The sequence below is a fragment of the Strigops habroptila genome, chromosome 9 (genome assembly GCF_004027225.2).
Source record: "Strigops habroptila isolate Jane chromosome 9, bStrHab1.2.pri, whole genome shotgun sequence".
NCBI classification, from domain to species: domain Eukaryota; kingdom Metazoa; phylum Chordata; class Aves; order Psittaciformes; family Psittacidae; genus Strigops; species Strigops habroptila.
Genome location: NC_044285.2, coordinates 19382766 through 19409065, shown reverse-complemented (window position 1 = coordinate 19409065; position 26300 = coordinate 19382766). Strand labels below are relative to the sequence as shown.

The following is a 26300-nucleotide window of genomic DNA, read 5'->3' as shown; positions in this document are numbered from 1 at the left end:
GCTGCAGCAATCTCAGCCTGGCTATCTGCTCTCGGGGAGAACGACAACCCAACTAAGGGAAAGTGATAAATTTTCAATTTTATTTTAAAATATACCAGATGGGAGATTTTATTGGAGTCATAAATATGTCAAAAGCAATGTTGGTGTATGATTGGAGATTGCCCCCTCCAAGGGAGCAGCTCTCCCTGTTTAGAAGTGCCATCAGATTCTTAATAAGAGGCTCCGGTTAGGCTGCAGCAAAATACTCTGTATATTAAGCCAACTGAATTTCTATTTGCCAGACATCTTTTTCTCCTCTATGCCTCCCCTCTCCCCAGGTTCCAAAACACAGAAGATATGAGGGCGTTGAGGTCAGACGTAAGCATCACCAGTTTGGCTCTCATTTTGTTGTTGGAAGATGACTCAAATGTATTTGCAAACTGAGTTTCGTGCCAGTCAATGAAGCTTGCTTTGATTTCCTAGAATCCCAACTAAGTAGATGTCAACTAAGTTCAGCTTCGGATTTAAACCAAATGAAATTCAAGCCCTTAATCCTAGCTGTGGGTCAACCTCACATTCCGGAAATAGTGCTTGGCCTCAGTCCCAAAGCTTCGTGCGAGCTAAAACCAGTTCCAAGTCCCACCAGCCGTTTCCAGAAATATGGGTTGCCTTTTGTAGCCTCTGCTCCTCTCCTCCTTCTACCACTGGTGCTGCAACAGATCACAGCAGTCTGACAGGAAGCAGCCTGATATTTATGCCTTTTCATCATTTCAAAGGTTTTACAGACTGGTTCTACCAGCTGTGTCTTTAAGCATGTTTCCAGCCTCCCTATTTACTCAGGAAATCCTCATAGGCTCGTACCATTAAATTCAAACCAATCAACTCTACCACCATTGATTCCCATCACCACAGAATGTGCCTCATTGAACCTCTGACACTGAAAACTGAATGCAGGGCAAGTGAAAAATAACAGTAATCTGTTACTTTATAGTTTTTCATATAAATGCTTTGCAGATTTAATCATAGAGCCACAAAACTGGAAGAAGTGTTACAGAGTTAATAAGAGATCTGATACATATTACAGAATGATATTCTGCAGTTATGGCCAATCTAACACAGTAACTGCAGTGCAGAGGGGAAGGCAAGAAAGAGGCATAAGCAAAAAGTGACTTTGCATATGTTAGAGGTCTATGGGCCTTTTAGGCTTTCCTTGTTCTTCAAAGTCAAGGAGTGCTGGATGCTATTTCAGCCATCTCCAACAGATTGATCATTTGCTGCAGAAGGCTTTTAAAAAATACTTTCTGAACATAAACCACCATCGGATACATTTATCACAAAATATCATCCTCCTACCCACAGCCTCCAGTCCTGGACATGCCACTCATTGGTCATGAAGCAGCAGATGCATCAAGACAAGCCGATGCTTTTAGCAGCTTTTTAATCTGAAGGAGCAGATTGAAATAGAAGAATCACACCCATCAGTCTTAAGCTTAAAATATTTTGACTTAATGCACTACACAGTCAGGCTGGCATTCCTCTGGCTGCTGCAGTGTTTTCGATGGGGACTTGTTCAATTCATCATTGATTGGCACAAGGTCAAGGGAATCTGCAGAAGCACACAAAAGCTGGGAAAGAATTCAGCTTGCAATAAAACGCATCTGACAAAACAGAACCCAAGCTGTGGAGATAAGAGAGGATGGGCTGGCTCTAAGCTTCCACCCTCAGGAGGACTCGCTGAGAAAGCAGAAGTGCCCAGTTCCAAGCACACTTGAAATTACAATTTCCTAAAATTCTAACAACCTCAGCACTGATAATGCTGGAAGAATATGGACAAAGGTGAAGCCAGGAACACCGCTACCTTCACAGGGTAAAAGGTCTGCTGTGCCATTTCCACTATGGAACCCATGGAACTATTATGGGCACTGATGTCTGTACAGACACTATAATGGGCTATTGTACAACAGTACAGTAAAGCTGCAACCTCTCCAGGACAGAGATTGCCTCTTACTCTGTGTCTGTACAATACCTAGCACAACGGAGCTCCAGTTCTAAGAGCAGCATCTGCTATTGCATTAAAACAGTGGGCAGTGATAACTTAGAGCATGAAAATAAGGCACGCATCAGGAATATCTACGGCATAATTACACCGTTTATTCCAAGCACCTAATCAAATTGTTCAGCAACTTCACATAAACACAGACACAGAGGCAAATACTTCTAGATTAAGGAGCAAATTATGATTAGTGCAGGTATAATTGGCTTGGGAACTCCCCAAGTTTTCGGTCAGGCCAAGGACTGACTAGTAACATGCTCAGGCAAGCACATATTTCTCCTCATGAAACGTAAGCCCCAAACACTTGCTTAAGAGCAGTCTGAAAACACAGGAATCCGCAAGCACTGCATCTTTGATCCCAGGAGAGACTGACCTCAGGCAGCTCGGTGAGCTTCAGACTTACTAAGGTGTCTTTAGGGCATTCTCCAGTTAATCTGCTACACTAATAAACCCTATTTAATTATTGGAATAAATCTTACTATTTAATAAATCACTTAACAAAGGAGTGAACTTATTTAGGTATTGACTGGTTAACCTCCCTGGCTAACAAGTAATATCCAGGCAAATAAGAGTGTTACTTCTCCAAGTTCCTCAGTTCCCAATCCCTCCAGTAATGGGTAGACCTGCTATCTCATTAGAAAGCCATCTCCTTATATCCTTGCAGCACACGCTAACTACAAAGGTCTCAGAAGGTTATACTACATATTTGGTAGCCATATGCCATCGACCCACAGAGAACACCCTACCATAATCTCAAGAGTATATAATGCTGCCACCCAACATTACAGTATCCTGTCCAGCACAGGACGAACTCCTTTCCAGCACATCACTGAACACCCCTCCAGTGCTGTCAGATGTCATGCACACACACTTGTGCTGTTGTTATGTGTCTGTCCTTTAGGAAAAATCCAAGCATCGACTCAGACGTAGAGCTGGAGGCCTGAAAACACGCATCTACCTTCTCATGAATTAGCAGCACCAGGAACAACGCAGGGTGAGCAGGGCTGAGGAACCAGCAAAAAATGGTCTGCAACCAGGTCAGCTCCCATAGTCCTGCTAGGACCCCTGCTGTTTGCCTGATCCTCCCTTCCCTGGCACCAAGCCGGGACACAGGCTTCCCCCTGATGGAGCAGCTACCTTATAAATTACACAGCAAATTAAAATTACTTTATCACAGCAATAGCACCATCATCTGCAGTGTTTAGGGGTTAATAAATTGTGTCCATGTATGAATATGTGCTGACTCATTAACTGAGCTGCAAGTGAAAGCCATTCATCTCTTCTGCAATACCCTGAAAACCAGGGTCCCTCCTCTGCCAGGGAATTCATTTTCATCTTCCCTGCTTTGGAGAGGGGAGTGGGAGAGGGGAGGAAGGAGGGAATTATTTCCTCTTGCTCGCTTCCTGCATTAGTAAAGCCCTGGAGGTTATTTAAATGGTAACTTCAAAGGAGGTATATGATCACTCTGTTTACTGCTGTAGGAGTCTCATTTTACACCCAGATTTAAAAGCCTCTCTGACTCAGAAGCAATCAGCATCACTTACAGGCTTTGGAGCTTCACAGATACAGCCAGCTCAGGTGCAAGGGACCAGGAGGAAAGGGAGAAGCAGAAAAAGGATTTTTTCATTTCTTTTTTATACCACAGAATGTTGGACAGAAGGATTCTCAGGGATATAACTTACTGGGCTCTGGAGGGAGCGACAGGGAATGGTTCCATATCAACAGAGCCTAAATGCTTCAAGCGGGGAGTAAGAAGCTGTTTGGTCTTAAGGACAGTAAGGGAAAGGAATTACGAAGAGCTGTTCTGAAGCACAGGGACAGTTATAGAGGGAAGAAAATCAGAGGTTCTCATGTACTGAGTCTCCTGCACACTTACCCACCATGTCTTTTCACCAAGTCTGGAAGCTAGTAACTATTAGCTGCAATTCATTCACTCCATCACCCTCTCCTCCTGGGGATGGCTGTGGGTCAGGCACTGAGTTACCTTGGTAAGGCTTGTTAAATAGATTCACTAATACAGAAGGAAGTTTGGGCTTGTTTTTTCTACAAATGCTCCTGGCACTTGGAAGCTGCATTTGTTATGGATGACTCCCTTCTCCTGAGCACTGCTTTCTCAGTCTGAGGTTACAGGCTCATTTGGAAGGGAGATGAGGCTTAGAGATAAGGTAATTCCCCCCCAACACCACCACCAGTTTAGACCCAGTCTGTACAATGAGCACTCCATGTGACACCAAGGCAGTTCAGCTCCTCAGCTACAGCCCAGACCCCTTCCCACTGTTTTCATGGCTGCACCTGCACACTGAGAACCTACCACACATGTGAACTTTAATTGCTTAGTTTTAATCATCATCTTTATAGGTGTGGTGGGTTTTTTCCACTAGGAAAAGCTCCTCTCCTCCATCCCTGCTTCAGCAACTAAGCACATGGAAGCAGCAGGCAAGATGAAAGAAATCATCTCCCTAGAGAACCTGAGGGTAGGATTTGTAAATGCAAGTGCTTCTGCAATCAGGCATGTGGACTTGCCCCTATAACTGGTCAAACCCAAGATCTATGAATTTTTACCTAAATCTACGCACTCTTTCCCCACGGGCATAACTGAAATGGAATTTCCTGACAGAAAGCCATTTTGACTAAATCTTCTGACACATTCTCCCTAATACTGCCTATAGCAGGAAGAGGCAAGATTACATGGTAGAAATATCACCTTGTGGGAGAAATAAGCTCCAGGTAGTGCCAGCACTTACATCTGGTTGAACATAACTGCTCCAAGTATATTTCAACTCCTGTCTCCATCAGGCTGGCAAATTATTGCATATATATTCAGCTGATACAAAGAAAGTGTAGCTCTTTGAAGGATATTTTTTTTCTGCTCTGAAAAGAAAAAAAAAAGGGTTGCTTTAATTAGGATCTACTGGTTAAAAGCCTTGTTTTGGAGCAATTGCATCGATTCTGTTCCATTAGCCACCACACGAAGCTGGATCACAAAATAACTTGATACATAGCTGAAAAAAAGAAAGTAAATGAGAACAGTCTAAGAAACCCCTCTGCCTAGAAGCGATCAAGCATCCAAGAGCATTGTGAGGGAGGCTGTGAAGAACTCATACCTTTATTTATGTGTTTCATTCTCTTTCAAATGATTGCAGTGCATATGAAAGCAGAGGACTGACAGCAATAGCTAATGCTCTCAGAAGACGTCATCATCCATGGTGAGCATGTCTAGATAAGCAAAGGCAGGTACCTCTGCAAGCTCTAGTGATAACCATCCATCCTAACAGATAGTCCTCCCTGTAGTTCCAAAGCATCCACTCCAGATGCCCAACAGGCATGTGAAAGATGTGTTTATTCTCTCCCAAGTTCACCAAGAACTTTCTGTACTGACAACAGCTACCCAAATAGCCTCAGTCTCTCAAGTTCCACCTGCGCCTCCACCACTTCAGTCAACACATTCAAGGGTGCATAGATCAAAACTCTGCTCAAGTCCTAGTTTACTACAGCTTGCATGTGTCAATGGCTGGGTCTCCAAAGTGCTCTGAAAGAAACCAACCGAAGGGTGCAAACATATTAAACAAGCGACCGGGTTTGCTAAATCCTTCCATCCGAGTTTATTCAGCCAGATGGGAGGGCTGTCCTCTGTGGAAGGCTCTGTTCTAGAAGCTTGGAGATAAAAAACAAAATGTAAATTCAACAAGTGAATATTCATAGGATGAAAACTTCACAAGACTATTTTATATTTAGAAGCCTTTGCTTGAGAACATGTCTCCCAAACGCAGACATTTAAACTAATGAACCATCCAGACTGACACTAGCTCTGAACCTTCTCATCACAGAAGCTCAGCAAACAATGTCTCTTGGGAGATCTGGTGCTGACAGGAACAGGTTTCCCTCACAGGCAGCATCTGAGCCAGCTCTAGATCTACCAGTGAAGCCTAAAGCTGACCTGCTTTATCCTGTTTTCTCCTCCCAACTTCAGACTGGGTTAATAAAACCAGATTTCTCACCTGTGATTTGCCCCTTACATAGAAAAGGTGGGCAAAGATCATTCTGACTGACCAGTTTTCTGCTGTACACAGCTCCATCCTCCCAGCACGATGACCAGCTCCCAATCACAATGCAAGTTTCCTGGCAGTGCAACTCTTCCCTTAGCTGGGACAGCACTCAGTATTCACCCTCCCCTTGTAGCAGCCTGTCGTTTGTTCTGCATCCCCAACAAAGCAGTGGAAATGCGCTTCACCCTGACCGGAGTGAGGAGCAGGACTGCAGTTCAGAAGAGACTAAGGAGTCCAGTCAAGAGAAGGTACAGATTGTGGAGAGTGGTGAATTTAGGATCCTGAGAAACACATCTCTAGTAATGTATTATTTACTATGCAGTCTCTGTAGACAATAAACCCAGCCAGGGCTCATTGCTATGCTAAAAAATCCCTTTCTAACCTGATATAGTTAAATTATGCAAGACTGTATGGATACTGATTTTAATATTGCATCCTTTCATTTTACTAATGCATCCACACCACAATTAAGTATTTTGACAAATACATGTCCAGGCAGACTAAATCTTTACACTTAAAGACGGCTCAACCTCACACTTTCATTATGCTGATAATTTTGGGCTCGGTGAACAAGCCCAGTCAAAAGGTTATTTCTGGCTCCTGCACTCGTGTCATTCATTCTCTTTTATCTCTACCTTCCTGATGCATTTTCTGACTGCTACACCATACAAAGGGAAAAGGACTGTTTTGAGAAGACTACACAAGACCTCTGCCACCTCCTTGTATAGATACCATGTCTCCTTGAGTTCTTAAAGGCCAGAGCTTGAGAAAGAATAATGAAAATGAGATTTAGCTGCAATATCTGTTCTATTTTAGGCAGCACGTCTCAAAGAGAAAAAAGATATTGCAAGTCTACCTGAAATGATAATAAAAAAGCAAACAAGAAATCACCACTTCCAATCTCTAATCTCTTAACCATATCCAAAACTACCATTGGAGGCAAATGACATAACAGAACACTGCCTACAGCTTCAGATCACAGTGCTATTTCCTGGACACTGCTGGCACACAGGCTAAGACAGCCCCTTTTTTGGGCAGCTCTCTGTCTAAATGGATGATGTTTGTTCTTTCCATTTGCACAATGAAGAACTGAAGCAGAGAAAAATAAATGACATGCCCAAGAACCATCTACATCAGTTCTTTTATCATCCCCATCACTGAAGTATCTGAGTATCTTTTGCTAATATGTTGACCAGCCCATGAGACAGAAATAGTATGTCACACACAGAGTCTGTCTCGGAGCCTGGAAACCAAACCCAGATGATGCGGATCCAGGCTCAGTTCTCCCACCTCATCCTGAGGACACCTTCCTCTCAACAGATCTGCGATGTGAAAAAGCATTGGCCCTGGATAGTGACATACTGGATTCAGGGAATTTACTACTAGAGAGCTTCAGAATCGAATTGGTATTTCCTACCATTAAGAAAAAGTAGCAACAGCGGTGGAAAGGAACAGAAGTGTTTCTTTAAGTGACAGGACTGATATTTCTGTCATTTGAAACTCTCTCATTGCTACGATTTTGAAGTGCTGATATTTAATCATCGAATTGGAACCCCGCTAGTAAGTATCGATAACATGAGAAACTCAGCAGAGAAACAGTGACCCCATTATATGTGAAAGAGCATTGCTATTTTAGCTGAAGAAATACAGGCTTTCACAGTCTTGTAATGCATTGCAGGAGTTCCTCTTTGATTTTTTTTTCTTAGGAGAAACCCCATGCAGATTCCTCTGTGAAGCTCTGTTGCAGGATGGGAGATACTGGATGAGCCCAGGAAAAGCTGCAGAGCCAGTTTCAGCTCCCCTACAGGCTGGTAATCCATAACCACATATATAATTGCTGAAGACTGCAGATGAAATCCTGGCTCCAGCAAATTCAGTTGACAAAGTTTTCACGAATTTCAAGGCTTTCCTTGGAAGCTTCGGCTCTACAGAACAGTTGATCTAGTTGTGAAGTACCTGCTACTAGATTAAAAATGTCAAAGCCACATGACAACAAAACTCAACTGTGACAAACAAACCTGATACTTCATATTAGTTCAGGGCATCGGTGTGCTCCAGGAGAGTTTCTGATGAGTTTAGTGCTGTCTGTCCTCTACAACAAGCATAAACAGCACAGAATGCTTTCAGGCATTCACAGTTCAAGAGAGGTGACATTGTGTGTCTCATTCACATTAAACACATACTGCCTAGCGAAATGATTTTTTAATGTTCATGAAACTGTTTGTGCTTTTATCACGAGGAAGTTGTAAGACCACCAATGGAAGAGGACTGAACAATTCAGCTTTGTCCTGAGGCACGGATGCTGATCCATGCCATTCCTCCACGGAACAGCTGCATCGCAGCAAAGTCTTTTTAAAACTCGGCCACATTGCACAGTCAGTCAACTTTAAGTTGGTTTTTGTTCTTTGTCTTTGATTTCCCCTCTGTCTTTGTTCTGCTGGTGCCCCAGCATTACAGGAACCTATTTCTTTAACATTATGATTGTCTTGGGCTGTAATTCACTGTCGGTTCTGCTACAACACCATTGAACTCAACTACCAAATAGCCTTATTAGCACAAGCTGACTTCAGAGCCCACCAGTTATTCTTATGCTTGTCTGCGCTGCCAAGAACATTTGACACATCTTTTCTTATTGTATGGGACCGAATCAGGACAAAACAAGATAGGAATAATAAAACCAGAGTGTGATAAGCCTCCGTAGATGGTAGTCTACAGCACAGTGTAACTGAAAAATTGAATGCCTAGACAGCAATTGTCCATGAAATACTGTGTGACACTCGGTACTGCTGGCTGGTACCAAAGCAAAACTGCTTCTGTGTAACAGTTGCTTCCTGAAAAGGATCTTGGAATTCCTTCTGCAGTCAAACAAGGAAAGAAAGTTTATGCAATGTCAAAAGGATTCAGAGAGATGGAGAAACCACTAAATGAATGACTCCATGCAAGCCAAAGAGCAAACTCTAGCTCCATGAAGTGTCACAGGGAAGGCCAGGACTGAAGGTGAGAAGGGACAAAAATCGAGTCAGAGTTGGAATACATTGAGGAGGACATAGAGACCAAATCCTGCCTGTGCTTATGCCCATGAAAGCCTGCAGAAATCAAAGGGCTGCATTAGTCCAAGATGGGCTACTAGATTTGCAAACAGACCAGATGCAGTACATAGAGATATATTTCCTGAAAGAAGGAGACTCACAGCAGGACTACCACAAAAAGAGATGCAAGAGATGTGATGAGAAAATACAAATATCAAAGTAAGGCAAGCATGTCCAGGCATCATTGCCAAGCTAAGCAGGTATGTTACAGAGTCTACCTATACTTCATCTGGCTTCAAATTGCTCCTTTTGCAGGCAATAAAATTACTGCACAAATCCCAGAGAATAAACTGAGTTAACACCCCATTAAATACAACAGACTTGCAACTGAAGGTAAGGACGTGCCCAGATTAAGCTACCCCTCTACAAACTGGCCCATGGGTAATATACATCAGTTCTACTGACTGATGGTCTAAAAAAGGAAAAGAAAAAACCTGAGATGCTTGGATGCTTGGGAATGAATTCCATTAGGAGGAATTTCTACAAGGTAAGAAAGGAGATGTTCTTCGAAGCATGCTTAAACAGCACAATATATTCTTCCATAAACATTCTTTCTACAACTGAACATATCCCAAGGGAGAAAGCCAGGAATTTGTTATTTTGTGTATTTGCTTTTATCAGTAACAAGATCTTCTCCCTTGCCCCCTCCCCACCCCAGATGAAACAGTCTTGATTCTATACCTTCAGTTTGTTTTATCAGTATCTGGCTTGGAAATGGGTACCAGAGAGAATGGCAGTTGCTGGGTTGATTTGTTGCCCCCATTTCACAGAAGACAAGACAATTTTAAACACTTATTTCCATAGTTTTGCCTTTGCTGAACATTTCTATTGCAGTAGTTGTAGGCACCTTCCAAATTCACTGCTCCTTCAGTGACAGCCACTGAGAAACAACTTTCTCTACAGGAAAAATCTTTGTTGGCAGAGGCACTTGGTCAATTTTAGCTCAAGCAGCTTCGCGCAAAGGAAGAGGGCAAGAGAGGGAAAGGCAGGCAGGACAGGAAAACATACGGGTAAGGGCAACAGCACGAAATCAGGAGTTAGATTTAGATTGTCATGTATTTACTGACAACTTCAGATGCTGGAAAGAAGATGGTTCTCTCTAGTCTGTGCTCCCACTTCATTTCAGAGCACAGTTTCATGAAATAATAAGCCAAACTGCAAGTTAAGATACCTCTAGAAAGGATTTCCTGCTTCTCCCTTCTCTCCTCTCTGATCCTCTGCTTATTTTGCACAAAGCTGGTGCTTGCCAGACCTCTACATGATTCACAGAACACACAAAACTTTCATCAAGAAAAAAAGCTGGGCAGTTTTCTACCACTTTGATGAGTTTGTGAAGCTCACAGTTGGCCAGAAGTGCTTTGCCTGGAGTAAGATCATAGTAAAGCAGCTACCACCATGCTGTATATGCTCTAGCCCCAGAGAGCTGGCAGTGCTGTTGGAGTGTGAGGCTGTTGCAGGCTCCCAAAATGAAAACCAGCCCTGCAAAGACACAGTGCTATGTAAATACCAACAGTTGCAAAGCTTCCATTCATGGATTTATGTGTTACAGCCTGCTAGTCAGGAAGCTAGAGAGAAGTCAAGCTGTGCTGATTTTACGTATCAGCCAACCACAGAATCAGCTTCAGCCAACTAGAAACCTTTATCACAGCAATTCCTTGCGTCAGAATGACAACTTCAAAGACATGCAAACTGAGTCATGTTTTATTTTGCCCCAGCGTTCCTTGTAACACCAATACTTGCTGTACCACTTCCCCCACCAGCCTCAAAGCAGCAGAGAAGGAAAATGATCTGCATGAAACAAAGAAATAAAATAATAATTAAAAAACCCACCACCAAACCCCAAGAAACTACTCTGCTGGAACAAACACAGAACTAAGTTTCACATGCAGAAGCTCTCTGGCTGGCTCCCACTAACAGGCTTTTTCACTCTTTAATACCAAATTTATCATTAGAGGCACTGCTTCCCCCAGTAGAGAAATGGGTTCTTTCCCTTACGTGGATAGAGATTTCAGACATCTGTAAAACGACGTTTACACGTACTGTTAGTCCTGAAACTAGAGTGCAGTTGGATTCCATTTTCAACATTTCATACTTCTTCTACTCAAAAGCACTTTAAAAATGTATTGAATTTGCAGGTCTGAATCCAAACTTACTGAGGTAACCTCAACCATTTATGCACCGGCAGTAGGTGAACGTTAACCTCAAGAATAAATGCTAATTCTATTTCTCTTGCCTCCTTACTGCTGCTGTCCTTAACCTAAAAGTCCTCAACTGATTTTGGAAAGGAATGGGTAGAAGGTAATTATACCTTTAGCAGAAAAACAATGGGCTGCAAACTGAATTTGACTCTGTGCATTTACAATATGTCAAAGCCACTCATTAGTACTAGTAAGCAGAACAAAATGACCCCTTCCCTCTTGCTCTCAAGCTACAGTATTGCTCGAAGCCAATATACAGCTACATTCTAAAGACAGATGCTCTGCTTCGCAGAAGTATTTAAAGAGAACTGAAGGGTTCTGAGGAAAAAGTCAACACTCTCCATATCATAGTTATACCAGGAAAACAGCAAGTGCACTGACTGCTCCAGATATACAAATTCATGCTCCAAGTGCCACAGCCTTTCTGGGAAAGGCATTAGATCATTTTCCAGAGGTTTTCACTTCCTGGCCCCAGCCATCTGCTGGCTTGCGCTGGATAAACTTCCCACTCTTGCCCTAGTCCAAACTGTTACTTCTCTTCCTCCAAATTAAAGAAATTAAAAAACTTGGGCAGGAATTTGAAGTCATAGAGGAAAGAACTTCCCCGTGAAGAAGAGATACTAATATGGTTGTTAACATCCATTTTTGAAGGGTGAGGAGTTCAAGCAGTATGTTATAGGCTAGAATTCAGCTTGGGATTTCTCTGCAAGTGTCCGGGGCTCAAGCAATACTATTTTAACCAGAAGTGAGGGAATTCACTCTTGACTAATATGGAACAGATATATATAAACTGAAACTGCCAATATGAGATCGAAATTCCATGGTACTACTACTCCAGAATGAAAACTGACCTCTTCCTGATTCCCAGCCACCAGGTATTCGTTCACGTATCATTCTTCTCAATTCACGGAAGCCAGAGTATCTACAGCCAAGGATTTGAACAGCAAACTCCTTACAACAAGTATATGGATCCATTTACAAACAAAAAGATCAGATGGGCTTGAGTGCAGAGACATGCTTCTAGGGGAAAGTGAATATGCTTTCACCTTCCAGAGCTGAGTGACTGAAGCTACAAACTTTAACAATATTTGAACAACTTTAGGAGATGAACCTTTCATAACAGGAAAGAAAAACCAGAGATCTTAGAATCTCTCTTAGAATAACCTCTATTCAATAATATACACACCATTTGATTAATCCAAATTTCAACCATGCTGTACCAAGATAAGCACAGGGAAGCTCCAGGGCCAGGGTGAAATCACCACCAGAGACCTGTTACCGGGCCTGAGCAGATATGACATAAGGAATGCTTTCTAAACACATTGCTTAATATTGATGCTTAAGATACTCAAATTAAACATATGCATGTAGTACATCTGGAAGAGGATCCTGCTCACATTCTCCATAAGTCAAATCAAAAATGCAAATAAATCTGGATAGTTTAAAATAAACATTGATTTTCAAAGCTACAGAACTGTCTGAACACTGCGGTGTGGCTCCAAATAGACACCAAAACAATAAACCTGTGCTGCATTTGTCCTCATACTAGGGTGAATGTCAGTCAAGATGGAAAATGAGAGAAGAGTAGACCATTCATCCATCTCCCACCCAACATGGGTGTGAGCTGAAGTGGAGCTCAACAGGAGCCACAGTTCAGTGATACTGCTATCAGCATCACACCTCTCTAAGGTGTTTCTCTAAGAGAACTTCAGAGTAGGAAGCCGTATGTTTTCGTGTCCTCCAAAACTGTGCTTAGAAATCTCCTACCTACGTTTGTTTGTCACTATTTTGGTACAAACATTCAAAAGCTTGCATTGCACAGGCCTCCATTTGCCAGTAATAATACAGATCTACACTTCAGACCTTCACAAACTCCCATTTCTGTATCTTTAGATACACAAGCCACCAATGTGTACATTAAATGATAAAAAACCAAACCCCACAGCATACGAATTACAGGTTTATTAATATAACCCATATATCATTATATGTTATTCCTTGCATTATGTAACAGATGTGGATACTTTACCAATACAAAATGGTACCATACAGACAAATCCAAAGATTTTGCATAAAGATGGAAATCATGAATATATTAAAAAAAGATGAAGTTTAAAAAGTAAAAGAAACCCACCCTCAATACTATCAGGAAGAAGCAGCAGCAAAAACTGTTCATGGTTCAGAAGCAAAAAGTCTACTGTAGAAGGGGAGGATAGGCCTGAGTGTACTCCTGACTCGAGGATACAATGAACTGAAGCAAAAAGAAAAATGACCTAATTTCAGATTCCAAGTACATTATCAACAGGAACCTGCTGAGGAAAGAGGAAGTGATTCTTCCTCTCAAAAAAGCCCTCAATCTCCTAACTTCCCTTAAATGATGATTAATCATCAGTCCAATAGAGCAGCAGCAGAGTAAACAGGGGGGAACTAACAGGAAAAACCAGCGGAAATTATTACACTACACTGCTTCAATTGAGCATGATGGATCACCATCTGCCCCTGATGCCATGTACAGCACCACAGCTTAGAAGGGAACTAGAGCCTCTTTATAATGAACTTACTGCTGCTTTGCAGTAACTTTTTCCTCCAGTAAGCACCTGCTTTGCTATTACTTCTCCAGCTCTGGACTACCCAGTGGCACATGAATGGCAGCTCCTCTCCTATGGGAGATTTCTTATTCCTTCTGGTTTTTATACTTCAATCATTTCACAATGGGAATTTATATAAATCTCCAAAGCACTCCAAAGTAATCCAGATGTGCAGTCTAGAGAGCAGACAGCATCTGAACCAAGTCTGTTGCTATATGGAAAGAGCAGGATTAATTTGGCAATAAAATAACAAGAAGGAACATAAAGGAACATAAAGGAACATAAAGACTGGTTGCTTACAGCAGTGTGACCTCAAAGAGCACCAGTGCAGGCAAAAGTCATCCAAATCCTCCCCAGAGGTTCTACAGCAAAGCACAGATTTCACGAGGCTACAGTTTGACTCTGTACTCAAGCAGAAGGGAAGATAATGTGATAAAAATCCAGTAGGGAAAAGGAAAACCAAGTTGAGGGGAACCAGTATGATACACAAGGTTCTTATAGGAAGAGAAAATAAATATGGTGGTGGGAAATTAGGGAAGACGAAGGAAGGCAAAGATGTCAAAAAAGGGCTGAGGAGGGAGAGTCACTCATGGCAGTTTTAAAGTTACTGAAGTTGGGGAACAAAGATGACGGGAAGGGCCCTGATAACAATTCGCTATAACCACTGAACTCTGACGTTTTCATCACTATAAATAATTACTTCCTTTAGCTTGCTCAGAGGGAGATGCACTTTGGATGGAGAGGGTGAAAGGGCACATTATTTCCTTTCAAAGATTAACACAGAGTTGCCAAAATCTCTCAGACAGAAGAGCAACACTAGTAATAATTCCTTCATGAAAATGCAGTTAAAATTGAATCAGAAAGGATTCAATGTTGAACAATTTTAATGAAGCAAGTGTCAAACAAGCACATCAACTTCTTAAAAACAAAGGAACTCCAAAGTTTAATTACAAAAACATTGTACAGAAAACTTGGCATCTCAACAATTCCAAACACATTAGTCCAGCAAATGGATTCTGGTTTCAGATATTCCTCTTACCATTTCTCTAAGTGACAACAGCATTTTATCCCACTCTTCTCCTTGACGCCCACTTCATATTTTACTTTTTGTAATCAGCCAACACTGAAAAAATGTAAACTGAAGTGACACTTAGAAAACACTGGCAAGACAAAAATCCATTTTTATAGGGTTAATCTATGTAAATAAGAAGCTTCTTAATGAGACAAAACATCATCTGTCAACATCACCAGTGAGCAAGAACTTAGTCTTCCTCCAGATGCTTTAAGACCGGTATAACACCTTCCCTCCTTCCTGGTGGGAAAAGGCAAGAGATTTGTCAGCTCCCAGCTAATACTAAATTTCCTATCCCATAACACTTGCATGCTACTCAGCACAATGATCCATTAGCAGTATGCCACGAGCTGATAGCTGCATTGAATTTATGTAAGCAGGGGCAGCCTGCAGCCACCCATATCTTATTTACAGTATGTGTATGTCACAGCCCGGAATTGCATCCTACTATCATATTACATAGCTATTTCTGGAGTCTTTATAGCATACAACTCCAAGTATTAGGTAAGATGCCACAAACTGAGCTTCAGAATTTTGTAAATCAACTTTTGGCTTATGCAGTGCATTTTGGCTGCTTCAATAGAAGTCGAATATCACCAACTCTGGAAAACAAGATACACACAGGAGATGATGAAGGTTGTCAGTGCTTCTTCTGGAGAAACTATTAACCAGGAGGACTTTTTTCCCCCCACACGATATTTGTTATAGAATCCACTAAAAACATTCACACCAACATCAGCTGGTCTCATCCATGCTAAGGAAAGGGGAAGTCAATGCAGCAAATTGAGGTTCCTTTTGTGAAGTCTTGAAAATGAGACTGAAGACAAGAGAAAGGAGTTTCCTCCCTGAAGGAAGACTTGAATTTACATGGAAATCCTTGCTGCTTGGCTACAGCAGTAAACCCATAAGTAAGCAGAGACCTGACACACAGGGTGTTGACCTGGAGATGGCTTCAGGCAAGCATGAAGTCCAAGTGTACAGTGTGGGAAAAGAAGAAATTGCTTTTTAATTTTCAGATACTTGTGTTAAGGATACGTTAAACTGATGTTGACTGCAACACGCTCCAGTAATGAAAGCAACCTCCAATTCACAACGGGGGATCTTAAAGATTGCTTAAGGAGGAGCAAGGAGATTGTCATGTGGAAGAAAGAGCATTTCAACCACTACCATAAAGCCCAGGGACGTCCAACAAGCGCTCAGCCAAAGTCTGAATTAACAATCTGAGAGGAACCAGAGGGCAGCGAATGATTTGCGTAAGTTAGCGCAGACAGTGGGTGCCTTCATCTTTGACATGGGGTGCGGCACAGCTCAGCAAGATTACAGACTGTAGCATGCAGAGTTCTACTTGATGCAAGTGAAAGGCCATTTAGGTCACCCTGGAACATAATACACTGAATGCTATAGGCTCCACAGGCTCTACTTTAACTGCACAAAAGGTGAAAGCACTTACAGGCTGTAATGTAGAATTCTGAGGCCTGCTATGTGGACCTAGCTGCTAATAACCTTCTCTGCTCTAATAATTCATGCAAAAATACATGTGCTGCTTCCAGGCATATTGTGTCCCAGCACTGTGATTTCAGGAAAAAAATCCAGCAATCCCTCTGCTCATTTCTCTTTTTATAGAACACCACTCTCAGCATGAGATCATTCTCTCAAAAACAAGGCAGTAACATTAAATTACACATCAGAGCAAGGGCAAGCTCTCTGGTTTTAGTCTAAAATGGAGATTCCCATTTTCCCTGCTGAGAACTACTAACATTTCACTTGCTATCTTGATTACCACTGACCTTTGTGGTAGCAAAATGCTCCACCAAACATTTTGAAGAGATAACAGGAGACCTTTACAGAAGAGCAGGATGCTTATGTGCAAGAGAGGTGACTGAAGAGAGGCGAAAGAGAAGTCGATCTCACAGTAGAATCAAGTCACAAAGCATCAACCACAGCTAGCATGGAGCAGACTCACGTTGTAGAAGTTGCAGGCTAACACAGAAAAAAACAGGATTCTGCTTAAGAAAAGCTTATACAAACCTAACAGGCAGGGTAGGACATGACAGTGGGACACCAAAGACAACTGTTTGTTACAGCAGAGAACACAAGCGCTGCTGTCCAGTACTGCAAGTATCAGGTAACAAGATTAAAAGAAGAAAAGGAAAGTGGAGGAGGGTAATCCCACAAGATAAACATGAAAAAAGAAAAGACACCAGAAGACATTAGGCAATATAACACACCAAAGTTATTACTACAACATACGGGCTGACTTCATTTCACCAACTGTGAGATTCCATCTCCGTAGCCAGCCAGTCCACAAACGTACGCACCCTCACACCCAGCAAAAGGAGTCAGAAACTGAAGATTGCACAAAAGTTGCATGCCTTTAAATGCTTCCACAGAGGACAGTTCCAAATGTTTAGTGGGTGGTGTCCGTGGCTTCTTAAGACCTTTTAAAGTATTGAGATCTGTGCCTCACTGACAAACCACAAAGGCAGGGACCAGGACAAACCTGCACTTCTGCCTCCCACCCCATGTCTTTCCCTCATGGCTTCTTATTCCACACTGGCCAAAAAAAATTGTAAAGCATCTCTGGGGCACGAAACCTGCAAATGAAACAGAAAAATAAGTGTTAGAAGCCCACAATCCGCCAGGACTAAATAGGCATCGTGACACTAGTTTTTAGGTGATTTATCTGAAAACATGAAGCAGTACAGCAAAGAAGCCTAGAGACAGAACTGTAACTGAACAGACTGCTAAACAAAAACCTTCCTCTTCTCCGCCATATACTGTTTGCATGAAGAAGTTCTCTTTACCATGCAGTACAGAAAACCAAAACCATTCACTACTATAGTCAAGTAGGCAAGAAATGTACTAAGTACATTAGGAAGATGTACTAAGCCACCAAAACCACCAGTTCTGTGACCTACAGTGGTTTTCAAGAGTATAAGTATTTTCCTGTGAAATTGATTTGTAACATGTCTCAACCCCAAACAGACCATTTGGTTGATAGAGATTATATTTAGGTACATTAGTACAATTCATATGCATGTTAATAAAGGGACAATGATGAAGACAGTTTGCTGGTACAGTTTATTGGATGCCAACTGAGCCTTTCTAGTCAAAGCTTCCCTCTTTCCCAGAGGGATTCTACTTTTCTCTAGGTTTGCATCTGCTAAAGCCCAACCTTCTCCCTTCTAAGATGTTGTCACAAAATGTAATCACTGCCAAGTGATCATCCCTGTAATTAATAGCCCTATGAATTACTTAATAATTATATCCAGTTACATGGATGTCTTTATATAATGAAACTAGGTGATTATTAATCACATTTTTAATTGCTTCATGCTGTTTTGCTGCTGGAAAGAGGGAAGGTATTGGTGGGAGCGGGAAGAAGGGAACGGAGTCCTACTTTTTCAACTATAAAGTGGAAGGAAGAATCCTAAAGCAAGAATTCTTTTTTCCAAACCAATCACATCTGAATCCAGCTTATCCAAGAAAAAAATATTTACATTTTTAGGAACACAGATGTTGTCCATCATTTAGGAAATATGAATCTGCCTGATACGGGAACCAAAGTCTAGATTTTAGCAGCCTTGAGATAGGATTTTTCTGGCAAGGTGCTTAAAGGACAAACATCTGCTTGAGGGCCTGGCAAAACCTTCTAATAACTGATAGATGAGAAACTGCTTTCCCTCTTACATGTTCTGTAAAACCTTCCCATCCCCCAGTTCTCCTTCTGAGCTCAAGTGCTAATTGAAAACAGTATCTGAAAATGAGGAGGTTGATGAGCTACTGAAAAATCCCAGACCTGGATCGACAAGCTGTTCCCTTCATAAATAGCAGCAGTAAAGGCACTTCTTTATTCTGCTGGGAGCTCAGTCATCTCTTAGAACTATAGCCCGTTCCATCTGGCTACCCTCTGGAAGGACAATGATCTTTTAGCTTAAGCCACACTATAATGGGGAATGTGTAATTAACTGTTCTACAGAGTATCACAAAAGGTCAGAATCAGAAAGGATGAAAAGCCCTGTCTTCATATTTGCAGATGGCACAACACAGCTTTATTTGCATTTCTAAGCACTAGTCAAGACATGTACAGTAGATCTCTACATAATAAATGCCTAAAGAATGCAGGTATGCACACAGTTAGAACAGAAGTAGGCAAACTCCTAATGGCTGTCTGGTGCTGTGCATCACAGGGGAAGTGAGGGAGTAAGTGATGTGGGAACTGCAAGGCAGCACAGTAATGCAGAAAGACTGGTATTTCTTTGTTGATTTGTTTTTCTACTCAGTCCTCTATTAGTTTTCTAAGCTGCTAAACAGAAGCAAACATACAGAATCATGAGCTCAGTAATAACGCATGCATAAGCCACACAATCATTAGTCTCAGCAAATGCTACGTAACAGCCTGAACCACACATCAGTGCTTCCTTTACATGTAAACCTTCATAACCAGAAGAGCTTAACTACAAGTGCTCCAGAGCAGGTAGTTGTAGGGCATTTTCAGTTTATAACCAAGTTGAGTTCACCTGTAAGCTCTTGAGACAAATAGAATTGCTCTGTGACCATCAGATTCTACATTTAACGCTGAATTTTTCAGATTTACTTCACTCAAGAAAGGAACCTTCTTCTAAATTAGTCACCCTCTTTGTTTTTGTACACCATTCTGCCAGTATTCTTATTCACCTTAAACGAATACATGAGTATTAGGACAAATGGGTATTTATGTCTTTATACAAAAGATCTTGGAGCTAAGGAGAATTTCAGAACCCTTTAATGCTGCTGGGTATTTCCAACCTCATTTGACTTCCATTAGGTCAACCTGCTGCTGGGGCTTTGAGGAAGCAACCGTTTTGATTGTACAATATGGTGATTGGCACAAGAACCAGTGTCAGAGGTACAGAACAGATGCCAAAGAAGAGCAGCCTAAGAGCAAACACTTACCCAGTCACTAGCGTTCAAGTCTGTTCACCACGTCCCGGACTGTGGCGATGAGGTTCTCATTCTCCTGTGGGTTAGCCAGAATAATACTGTGCAGCCTGTTCATGTAGGAATCAATAGTTTCCATCGTGGGTGTTTCCCCGCTACCTATAGTTAACACAGTAACATGAGCCATGGAGTACTTAGATGACTGCAGCAATTCCATAAAGTTAAGACTATGCTAAGGGCAATTTGTGCCAACATGCAAACTGCTACAGGAGGTGGCTTTGCCATGCACCACCTCTTGTGACAGATTCTATAAAGCTATGTTTTCCTAACTCCACAAAGTGAGTAGTTCCAAGGACATCAGGACTAATGAAGCATGGTTTTCTTTGATTTGGGCCTCATAGTTGATTTTAACAAACTCTTTCAGATGGGTCTTCAGAGTATCTAAGTGGATTCCCTGGCATCTGACAATACAGATGAAGCTTTTTATTTAGTCAAGGAACTTGCAGGTCCTGTCTTTTCTGCTTAGTAATATTTTCACAAAGCAAGTGAAGGACAGCAAGGACTGAATATGTGTCTCGCTTTATTAGCAAGACAAGTATGAAGAAAAAAAAAGAGCCATGTTGAAATAAATCACTGACACTAAATGTTCCCCTGCATGAATTTTAAGATTTCATTACCTAATAGGAATGTTCAGGGGAAGTTCAGGTTAGATATAAGGAAGAAGTTCTTTACTGTGAGGGTGGTGAGGCACTGGAACAGGGTGCCCAAGGAAGTGGTAAATGCTCCATCCCTGGCATTGTTCAAGGCCAGGCTGGACAGACCCTTGGGTGACACAGTCTAGGCTGAGGCATCCCTGCCCATGGCAGGGGGTTGGAACCGGATGACCTTAAGGTCCTTTCCAACCCAAACCATTCTGTGATTCTAATACAACAAAGGCTCAGAAACAGCCAGGACCATAGAACCACACCAGCAAGCCACACATTGTTAATTCACAACGCTATAAACATTACACATTAAATTCAGCATGTCAGACAGGCCTAAGGGAAAAGAGAGTCTCACCTGGTAGTGGGACTCCAGCAAAGCTGGTTGTGAGTGCCTGGCGTAAGGTCTCCAGATGCTGCTGCAGCACTGTGTTGCGGCTCCGCTCCTGTATCACATCCACCTCCAGTTTCTCCACGGCAGTACGCATGCTCTCCACGTGCTTCTGCAGAGCAGCATTCCTCTCCTCAAACTCCATGTTGGACTTCCGCAGCTGCCGCAGCTCAGCTTCTCGTGCTGCGAATATCAACCCATTCCCATGTGGTCACAAAACGATAGAACAACATAGCCACGATTGGTAGGCAATGAAGCTGAGTGTGCTGGAGTGCTCACCTGATTACTACCAATGGTGCAGTTTTGGTTTATAGGTGAAAAAGCATCATATCATGGAGTGCTGATAGTGCTATAATAATACTATTTCATTTCTAGAGATAGACATCTTAGAAGACACTCAAAGCATCAGAGTGGAATTGAATAGGGCAATTGATTAGGCAGGAGGACTGCAGGACTGATTTCAAATGCATTCAGTATGACACAGCTCAGCAGCAATGGCTAGAGGCCTACAAACAAGATCCTAGTTATAAAACAAAACCCCAACATTTCTATTGATCTTCAGAAAAAGTATCTGAATCTGAAGTCTCCAGAAAAATCTGACAAAAAATCCTAAACTCTTGGGACACACAGCTACGAAACCCAAAGTAACAGAAAATGTATCAGTGGAATCTTCCATATATTGAGGGGGGAAAAATAAAATCAAACCTGCTAACTAGCCTGAAGTATCATCATGCTACATCTTAAGTATTTCTTAATGCTATAGAACAGCAGATCCAGCTTAGACTGGCTGGAATAACAGCAAGTGGAACTAAACATCAGAAACATTCTCCAAGAAGAATAGCTTTGGAAGACGAAGCCAGGAAAACTACTGTTGCAGCCATTATGTTTGTACAGAGGTAAGGTAGTATCAGAAACACTGACCAACTATACTCGAGTCATTAATTGAGCTGAGATTGGAGAGTGCAAGGACTCCTGAGCTGGACAGGACCTGCCAAAAACCTTGGAAAAGCAAAGAGAGGCCCTGCAAAAGTTTAACTTACCTTTACTATGATTCAAGAACTCTTCCGTGAAGATTGGAATATCAAAAACAGATCTTTCCTTTGTGTCTGCTTCTTTCTACAAAAGCAAGAGTAATACACAGCTAAATACTGCTAGTTTTCAGGAATGCATGAAATTGATTTGATCAAGAAAATAGAAAGAGAAGGGAGACCAAAAACTGAGGCAGATAAAGAGCTGGCTGGCTGGCAGACACTTCCAGCTCCTAGCAAAGAAGGCCAAAGGATAGGTCTCAGGTTTTTAAGATATAAGTTTGGCCTTTAAGATATAACCAAATAACATTACCAAGAAATATAACATATTAAATATACCTTTTCACCCTAATGACATTACATATCTGAATCATTCAGTTTTAGAACTATCTGAACTCATTTCTATTTTCCACTGGAAAACATTCCATCATCCACCAACGGACACATGCTGAAATAGTCTATACAGGAATATCAACAATCAGGAGATAAAGCGATATAAAACTTTTTGAATAGGAGGTAATCAAAACACTCAATCATAAAGTTTTGATTGCCTCCTATTGAAAAGGCCCAGGGTGTTCAGGTTGCATATCATTTTGTCATCCCCCAAATCAAAAGAGAACCAAAATTACTGTTTCTATCATTTGCTTGAAATAAGATTGAGATGCCTCCAGTGTCAATAATAGCATTCTCATAAGGTTATTAAAACTGAGGTTGATCTTTGGAGGTTCCAGAACAAATCAGACTTGAAATTCTTAGAGCCATGGTGAAGTATGGTAGAGAGAAAGCTGAGATTTTGATGGGGTTTAAGCTCATCCTTCCTTGTATGGTTACATGCAGACCACATAAGGAAAAGGTATAACAAATATACTACTTCATGAAAAGAATATTCTCAGAGTAGATGGTTTTCTTGTTGTGTGCTCACACTACAGCAGCCATTTCCCTGTCTTCAAAGGTTGTAGATACTACCAGGCAATGCCTAATCTCCCTCACATGTGTGTGTACACCTTAAAATCTTGCCAGTGAGACATTGTGTAACTGACTACATGAAGCTAGACCTACTCTGAATTGGACAGCTTGAGGAAAGAAGCAATAACAGAACAATGGAGAACAATAATGGCTTGGGCACTGCTGATGACAATAGTTCTAAAGGCACATTGCTATGTGTCATACTTATGAAATCAGGATTTCATGCCCAGAGATGAGCTCATTGAGACAGTGTCTCCATGTTTTTAATAGCTATATTTGCTATTAAAAGTTTCCTCTCACCTTTCCAAGCCTCATCCTTTGTTATTTTTTATTATGAACAGTATTTGAATTATTCATTGCAATACTTTCTGGAGGTCATCTCTATATACAGTATTTAAAATTAGCTCAACACTGAACTAATTTTCAACTAAGTTCAACACATAGAAACTAATCATGAAAACCTAAATGGAGCGAGGGGAGAAGGGAAGGTTTCTTTGACCCTATTTTCTTACCTTCTCTCAAGAAATAATTTAATCAGATTGTACCTAATCACAAACACAATAACAGTCAACGCGGATAAGAGAAACCAGCAAGACAAAAGGCTTTAGTCTTGCTTCCAATAACAACTTGAGTATAACTTCTAAAGGCAGTCTAAATCTTTTCTGCTCGTTCCTCGCCTGGGCAGGATTATAACACTTGAATCCCTTGCAGAGATGTGAAAGCTTATCGGGTGATAAGCATGTAGAATTTTATAATATAAAGGTGAAAAGTGCTAAGCAAAGACTCAGGCTTTCAGAAGAGGATGCCAGCCTAACATGTTGCCAGCTCAACCGTGTAATAAATATCCGATGAAGCTTAAAAGCCCCACAGAGTACGAGGGACACCTTTTAAACTGGATTTAAGATGTGAGATTTCAGCAATGACAGCTTGAGTCAGCAGGATGAGAGCTAACACTCCAAATTTGTAGCTTGCCATCTGTATCATTTAAAGGTTATGTAAACACCACAGTCAACCTAGAACATCAGTAACTTGGGCTTGTACAGTTAAAGACAAACTTTGATTCAGTGACTATAGAATTAGAAATCTGGGGGACCACGTAGTTCTAAAGATTAATCTTAACTGCAAGTACTTCCTTTAAGACTTAATAAAAAGGCTTATAAAAAACATGCTACCAAAGCATTTTCCTGGAAGTGAAACTTACTTTCCTTGAAGCAGACAAGACCAGAAGTTGCCTCTCAGCAGCACCCAGCCTTGTCATATTGTCACGAACACATTAAAAAGCAACTTGATTGCTTTCCGGAGGCAAAACATCTCACAAAGAAAAACAGATCTTTCAGAAAGGCCTATTGCTTTCAAGTGAAGAGACTGTGTATAAACAAGATTCTTCATTGCTTTTTCTTTGCAGTTTATTGGTAACCATGAAAGAAGCTCTGTGGCCCTAGGTAATACAACTGGAGAAAACTTCAGTGCTTCAAGAGGAGAGATACCACAGTCGGCCAGGATGCACTGTGATGCGTCTCATCAACTAAAGCACAGGCATCTTATCTCCAGACATTATTACTCTTTCCTGATACTTCCATTTGCAAAGGGGGAAGCAGGATGAGGTTCAAGCCAGAAACCTTCCAGTGATAAACCTCCATTGATCTATTCAGCATTACAAAACATATCTATGTTTTAAGGGTACCTACACTCCCACTTAATCTTATGTCATTTGTACCTGCCCAAAACTTATTAAATTTAGTTTTCATCATACTACTGTAAGCATAGAAATACTCAGTTGTATCTAACTTTTGATTAAAAACTGCACAGGAAGAATTCATACTCTAAATCTCTGATAAGGGTTTTCAACTGGCATAAACTGGGTTTTATTGACTTTACTAGAAACATCTGTCACCTGAAAATCTACCTACTGGTGCAAGGGTAAAATGCAGAGGTTTACCTCATGATCATGGGCTGGCTGTCTTGCTCCATCTGAAAAATTAAAAAACAAACAAACAAGAAATACACTATATTTGAGATAACAAGAACCAAATAATTCAAGCAGTTACACAACCATAATTATACAACTGTTACAGACAGGAAACTCGTGCAGCTTTCCTAATAAGTCACATAGAAACTGTGTCCAATTTTGATGCCTTTAATGCTCATCCTTCAACACAATCTAGATACAGTCGGATTTACATAAATCTAATCACTTTACACACAGCTGATGCAAATGCCATAGAAAGAACACATTCCCTTTTAACAAGCTTTTAAATAAAAGGCTTTAATCTGTTGCAGGCTAAACGACTAGCTGGGAATCTTCTATCGCCCTAGGTAGGCACACATTTTCGTCCCATTCAATACCTTGTCTGTGTGATTTGCCTTTTTGTCTGTCCTGTGCTTTCCTGCTAAACACTTTGTAGGCTTCAGTCTTCTGATACTGCTCCAGCTCCCGCATGTAACGCTCCTTATCTCTATCTGCTTCATCAAGGTATCGCTGAAACAGAAAAGTCCAAGAGTTTCAGGGAGTTTCCCCCCCTTCAGGAAGAAGGGAAGAAAAACAACTTGTCAGATGAAGTGCTGATCCATTTCACCTATGCAAACAGGAAAGGAGTGAAGAAACAATGAGAATGTAGGTGAGATGCAAAGACATAAGATTTCTGGATAAAATTACTATATTCTGGTGTCCTGTTTTCTCTCTTTTTTTAATCCAAATCACTATTTTGTTAAGGTTTTGTTAGACGTATAAGTAACCTGCTACCAAGCTACTCAACTGTGCATTACCTACACATTATAGACCAAATACTTAAGAACTGTGGCTGGGATTAAGTGCCACCAAACAAGAATACCTTAACAGGTCATGCTTTAAGGTTCAGATCTGTAACAGTGGGGTTCCAATACCCTGTTTTAATGCCCCACAGACACCAAGCACTTCTACAACCACACACTCTGCTCATCCGAGAGGTGAACAAAACAGCTATTGGAAAAGAGTAGCATAAAGATGCAAGAGCCTAGGAAATATCAATTTAAGCTACCTGCATTTAGGTTGAAATAAATTACTTTTTTCCTAGCCTGAAGATATTTTGCACATTTACGTAACAGAATAAGCTTAACTGGAGAACTGAAAACCATTTAAGGAGTTGTCAGAACACTTACTAATGGGATCCTGCCAAGAAAAAAAGTTGCCTTCCCATTTGTTTCCCCACAATAGTTTAATATTCAATGGCAGTAAGTATTAAATCAGAGTGAACCTCAGCCACCTGCTATGCCTTTTATTTTCATTAAGT

General features: G+C 41.3%; 1 protein-coding gene across 6 annotated transcripts in view; it reads right to left on the bottom strand.

Annotated features, from left to right (window-relative positions):
* Positions 1-3470: 3470 nt before the first annotated feature.
* HMG20A (high mobility group 20A) overlaps positions 3471-26300 on the bottom strand; it is a 52598-nt gene continuing 29768 nt past the window's right edge. For 2 of the 6 annotated variants that reach the window (XM_030498528.1, XM_030498525.1), the window contains 6 exons: positions 25378-25510; positions 24971-25002; positions 22078-22153; positions 21005-21220; positions 19961-20104; positions 14820-17619 (listed from right to left, as the gene is read on the bottom strand). In XM_030498528.1, coding sequence (XP_030354388.1) covers positions 19968-20104; positions 21005-21220; positions 22078-22153; positions 24971-25002; positions 25378-25510 — 594 coding nt within the window. In that variant the 3' untranslated portion in view covers positions 14820-17619; positions 19961-19967. Of the gene's footprint in view, positions 4904-14819; positions 17620-19960; positions 20105-21004; positions 21221-22077; positions 22154-24970; positions 25003-25377; positions 25511-26300 lie in introns of those variants that run through there. The other 4 variants (XR_003993329.1, XR_003993331.1, XR_003993330.1 and 1 more) reach the window with 4 other exon arrangements.